At 36.9% G+C, this 5616-nt stretch overlaps 1 protein-coding gene across 1 annotated transcript in view; it reads left to right on the forward strand.

Moving 5' to 3' along the window:
- The window catches only part of LOC106472838, a gene marked incomplete at its 3' end in the record, with an annotated part of 31121 nt that overhangs the window by 12999 nt on the left and 12506 nt on the right, over positions 1-5616 (forward strand). Inside the window, 3 exon segments of the mRNA XM_022401376.1 lie at positions 1084-1922; positions 4383-4480; positions 5093-5197. Of these exon segments, the coding sequence (XP_022257084.1) occupies positions 1204-1922; positions 4383-4480; positions 5093-5197 (922 nt within the window).

Consider the following 5616-nt stretch of genomic DNA (forward strand, 5'->3'; position numbering starts at 1 on the left):
TTGTATAAAAAAGTAGTTGTTATTAAATGACTACTTTGTGTAAATAAGTAGTTGTTAATAAATGACTACCTTGTATAAATAAGTAGTTGTTATTAAATGACTACTTTGTATAAAAAAGTAGTTGTTATTAAATGACTACTTTGTGTAAATAAGTAGTTGTTAATAAATGACTACTTTGTGTGAATAAGTAGTTGTTAATAAATGACTACTTTGTGTGAATAAGTAGTTGTTATTAAATGACTACTTTGTGTGAATAAGTAGTTGTTAATAAATGACTACTTTGTGTAAATAAGTAGTTGTTATTAAATGACTACTTTGTGTGAATAACTAGTTGTTATGAAATGACTACTTTGTGTGAATAGTCATTTCATAACAACTACTTATTTATACAAGGTAGTCATTTAATAACAACTACTTTCCCAAGAGTTGTCGGTGAGTGATGTTGACTAGTTCCCTTCCTTCTACTTTTTTTTCTTCCAGCTTTATTCGAAATTCAACAAATAAACAAAGTCTTTGATCAACTATAAACTCGAATCTGGTTGTGAACTATAGTATGAATTTAATCGTTGATTAACTTCAAACTTTGATTAAGAGGATAAAAAAGCAGATTGTGACTTTGTTCTTTATTTTAATATTATGCTAACAATATAAAGTTATTGCGTCAGCGAGTCACATGACTACTGTGACGCCACGTTTCTAGAACTATCCTGTACTTTGGCGAATGCTCTAGTATTTACTAGATATAGGGTAGTCGGGTATATAAAAGAGGGGGACAACGTGACGCGGTAATGTGTGTGTAGACAGTGAGTAATTGATCTGCAGTCAGAAGTATTATTGAGCACGTTCGTTGTTATAGCGTTTGTTTAGCGCGATTGTTGAAGTTGAGTGTATCGGTAAAGTTATATTCGGAAAGAATAAACCAGTTTTTATTAAGAAAGAACTTGTGTCGGAACGAAGTTACGGAAAATCAATTAACAAACGGAGACGTAACAAAGTAATGAAAACGCCTGTATTTATATAGCTATTCTGTAACTTATTATCTAACAGCATAATACGGAATGATTTTTGTTTTCTGTTTTACAGATGGGTTTATCGTACATTTTCAACATTTATTTGAAGGCCAAAGGAACGTTGAATCACGAGGACTTTATGCAGCTCACGTGAGTGACTGAAAGTGACCACTGTGTAAAGGATGATCCAGTCATGATTCGTGTTCAACAAGATAAACACGTTGACCGGAAAATTCCTCCAACTATTCTACGGTTAAAACCACTGTTGTTGCTATGGTTTTTACAGTTCTTAATCAGCACGTGCAAAGGAAATCTAGCGAATAGCAGAAGAAAAGTGTTTACGGAATGTGGGGTATGGTTGACCGAACCTTCTGGTGTGATTTCTACCCCTAATTTTCCGAAACCTTATCCTGTTCCCATTAAATGCACGTGGGTTATAGAAGCCCCTAAGGGTAAAGGTATTGCCGTGTATTTCACACAATTCTATATGAGAGAAGGGGTTCGAATTTCGGAGTATGACTTCTTTGATAAATCAACCACAATCTCGAAGGGGGTTTCTAGTATGGTCAGTTCGGACGCTGAACCTACTCGGTACATTGGTCTCAAGAGTTACCTGGTGCTTGATTTCGACGTCCGAGAAAGCGCCAACGTCCACATGAGAGTGATGGACTTTTTCCTGGACGTCTACGGTTTTAATGTTACATACGAAGTCATCGACCAACAGAAGGACGGACGAAGAGATCCTTGCATTGAGAATCACTGCTCCTTCAACGGACTCTGCTACGCTTCTGCAGACTTTAAGACTTACGCGTGCACGTGTTTCGAGCCCTATTACGGTGACGAATGTAAATACTCGCCCGACTGTGGACCAAGTTCTAACGATACTATGTGCTGGAATGGGGGTTCCTGCAGGTCCGTAAGCCTAACTTTTGTTTTGTAGGAGGAGAAGACTAATTGTTATTGTTATAATAAAAGAAGTCTGAGTTTCTGATCTATTGTGATAATCTTGTTCAGGTATATATCTAAACTTAACTTGTTTTGTGTGAATATTACCTTAGAAATGTCACACTTTCTGGCTGACCGTGTCTTTGTTGTTGTTGAAAGTTACCTTGTCGGCCTCACTTCACATGGGATTACAAAGTAGTCATTTAATAACAACTACTTATTCACACAAAGTAGTCATTTAATAACAACTACTTATTCACACAAAGTAGTCATTTAATAACAACTACTTATTCACACAAAGTAGTCATTTCATAACAACTACTTATTTATACAAGGTAGTCATTTATTAACAACTACTTTACACAAAGTAGTCATTTATTAACAACTACTTTTTTATACAAGGTAGTCATTTATTAACAACTACTTATTCACACAAAGTAGTCATTTAATAACAACTACTTATTTATCTTAGTTTTTGTCTTGGTTTAACTGAGTCTTTGCGTTAGTTCAGTTGAGTCTTTGTTTTAGTTTAGTTGAGTGTTTGCCCTGGTTGAGCTAAGTAATTGCCCTGGTTCAGCTAAGTATTTACCTTGGTTGAGCTAAGTATTTACCCTGGTTCAGCTAAGTATTTGCCTTGGTTGAGCTAAGTATTTGCCCTGGTTCAGCTAAGTATTTGCCATGGTTCAGCTAAGTATTTACCTTGGTTGAGCTAAGTATTTGCCCTGGTTCAGCTAAGTATTTGCCTTGGTTCAGCTAAGTATTTACCCTGGTTCAGCTAAGTATTTGCACTAGGTCGGCTAAATATTTGCCTTAGTTCAGCTAAGTATTTGCCCTGGTTCAGCTAAGTATTTGCCTTGGTTCAGCTAAGTCTTTGCCCTGGTTCAGCTAAGTATTTGCCCTGGTTCAGCTAAGTCTTTACCCTGGTTCAGCTAAGTCTTTGCCCTAGTTTAGTTGAGTGTTTGCCCTAGTTTAGTTGAGTGTTTGCCTTGGTTCAGCTGAGTTTGAAAATATAGGTTGATTATACCTCCAGAGTTCCGTATAAAATTTTTACATAGGGTCAAACCTTTAGTGTCCAATTGCACTGGCGATCCCTTCCTTTGGGCTGGGAATGGCATAGCAGTTAATGTGGCCGGACTATTAATCCGAAGATTCACACGCTTGTACCTCGTTACCGAAAAAAACGCTCTCCGGACTTTGAAACGGTGGATACATTATAAGAATATCGGTCAAATCCCACTATTCGTCAAGACAAAAGTTAGTGTTATCCAGCTGCTTTTCCTCTAGCTTGTTTTACGTATGGCTATATGCAGGTATCCCTGTGTAGCTTTAGGCTATGTGCAGGTGTCCCTGTGTAGCTTTAGGCTATGTGCAGGTGTCCCTGCGTAGCTTTAGGCTATGTGCAGGTGTCCCTGTGTAGCTTTAGGCTATGTGCAGGTGTCCCTGTATAGCTTTAGTCTATGTGCAGGTGTCCCTATGTAGCTTTAGGCTATGTGCAGATGTCCCTGTGTAGCTTTAGGCTATATGCAGGTGTCCCTGTATAGCTTTAGTCTATGTGCAGGTGTCCCTATGTAGCTTTAGGCTATATGCAGGTATCCCTGTGTAGCTTTAGGCTATGTGCAGGTGTCCCTGTGTAGCTTTAGGCTATGTGCAGGTGTCCCTGTGTAGCTTTTCGCGACATTTCTAAAGCAAACAAACATTCTCCTTTCAAATGAACACATTACTTGCCATTAAATCTTCGATTCTTCTACAATCTGATTTACTTAAGTAATTCTTGTAGAAGTGTATATCACAGTTCCTGTTCGTAACTAAGATACTCTTAGACTAAACACACGTTCAGGGCTCCGAACTGAAGTTTCGGTTTCAAGAAACTGATAGTAAATATTAAATAACAGAGTTTCTCGTGAGAGTATGAAAAAATATTAAATCTTTACTAGATTCTAATTTGTATCCTACTTTTCGGCTTCTAACCTGTTACCACCATCAGAGAAGTCCCGATAAGGACTACTTCTGCGGTGATAGGAACCAATATTTGACCCTGTTTTTGTTGTTGTTATAAAAGTTGGATTGTATTCCCTCGAAAATAAATGAAACTGAAACAAGATTTTCAGAAGTGAAAAATGTCCTATTTGTTTTTCATTCTAAAAGTTTCAGAGTCTGTGCCACAAATGATTTTTTTTTAATGGTGTTCGTTAATTGTGTACTTTACAGTAATTATTGAATTACAAAAACAATATTATTCAAACATGAGTCTTTCTTTATTCTACTGACCGATACTGATATAAAACAGTTTAGGAAACTGTACTAAAGCAACATCACGAAAAAAGAGTAGTGGACCACACTGTCCAAAATTGATGACATGTTAAAATCGTCGTTCTGGAGATAAGTATTGTTTAATATTCTACGCATTGTTCTTCTTTTTCAATTTAGACACTACATTGGATCCAGAGCTCGAAAATGCGAGTGCCCTTCGGGCTACGAGGGGGTCTTCTGTGAAAGAAGAGAACTGGAAGTTCATAGTATGGACGGTAAGTCCAGTGGCAGCCTTCTAGCAAGCGCGAGGCCCTATATACCAAATTCCCACTAACAGTTTACAGTGGTTTCCACACAGTGGTAAACGCGTTCTCCTGGCGGATACACGATAACATTTGAAAGCGAAAACAAACCCAATTATTAAAAAATTGGAGGGTGGTTTCGGCATTTATCGGTGTGTTCCACTAGCCAGAAGACAGTTTCGTATCGCTGACTGTCCCATAAATAATTTATTTTCATTTACTGATCCATTAATATAATTTAATAAATTATATGTGTCAAGGATGTGTTGCTGTCTCAAAGTTCTGACTGGGAGGGGGTTCGGGGTAAGTAGCATAAAAAGATCACTGGCTTAAGGTCGTAACTTAGGAGTAGGGGGACACTAGGTCACTTGGTGTTTGTGAACGAAGACCGAGTGTTTACAAGAAATGTGAGAATTACTGCAACTGATGTGATTTGATGATAACATGATAACTATATGTAGGTCTAGCTTTACTGGAATATATTCGTGGATAAGTAAATATTTCTTGAAACTAATAACAAAAACGATATTTAAGAATATTTGGTGTGTTCACTTTCCTTGATTACTTCAAATATTTCTCTTCTAGGCTCAAAGGATCTCGGATGCGAGAAGACACCTAACGGTACCCAAGTGTGCGCATGCCCGTCAGGAAAGCAGTTGGCAGATGGTTTTAGATCTTGTATTGTAAGAGGTGTGTTTCTGTTTTCATTGAATTTACCCTAATCTTTACTCAAGAAGAGTATATTAAACACAGCATTTGAGGGGGAGCTCACAATAAATGTTAGAGGATATATATAGTTAATACGAGCATTGTAGTAACATATTTATGTTGGAGCGCCATCTACATTCTAACAAATATCCAACCAATAATTATAGTATTTTGGCACTTGTGTATAAAGTTAAAATCATAAATAATATTCAACGTTAAACTGGTACACAATTAAAAACACGAGGATGACGTTGTAACATCGAAACATATAGAGTCGTCAATTTTTTGAAGGCCATAGATAGGCCTAAATAAAATGTTTTTAATTGTGTACCAGTTTTAACGTTGAATATTATTTATGATTTTAAATATTCAACCCTTTGATTATAGGTGCGCATATAGGT

The sequence above is a fragment of the Limulus polyphemus genome, unplaced genomic scaffold (assembly GCF_000517525.1).
Source record: "Limulus polyphemus unplaced genomic scaffold, Limulus_polyphemus-2.1.2 Scaffold5651, whole genome shotgun sequence".
Lineage (NCBI taxonomy): Eukaryota > Metazoa > Arthropoda > Merostomata > Xiphosura > Limulidae > Limulus > Limulus polyphemus.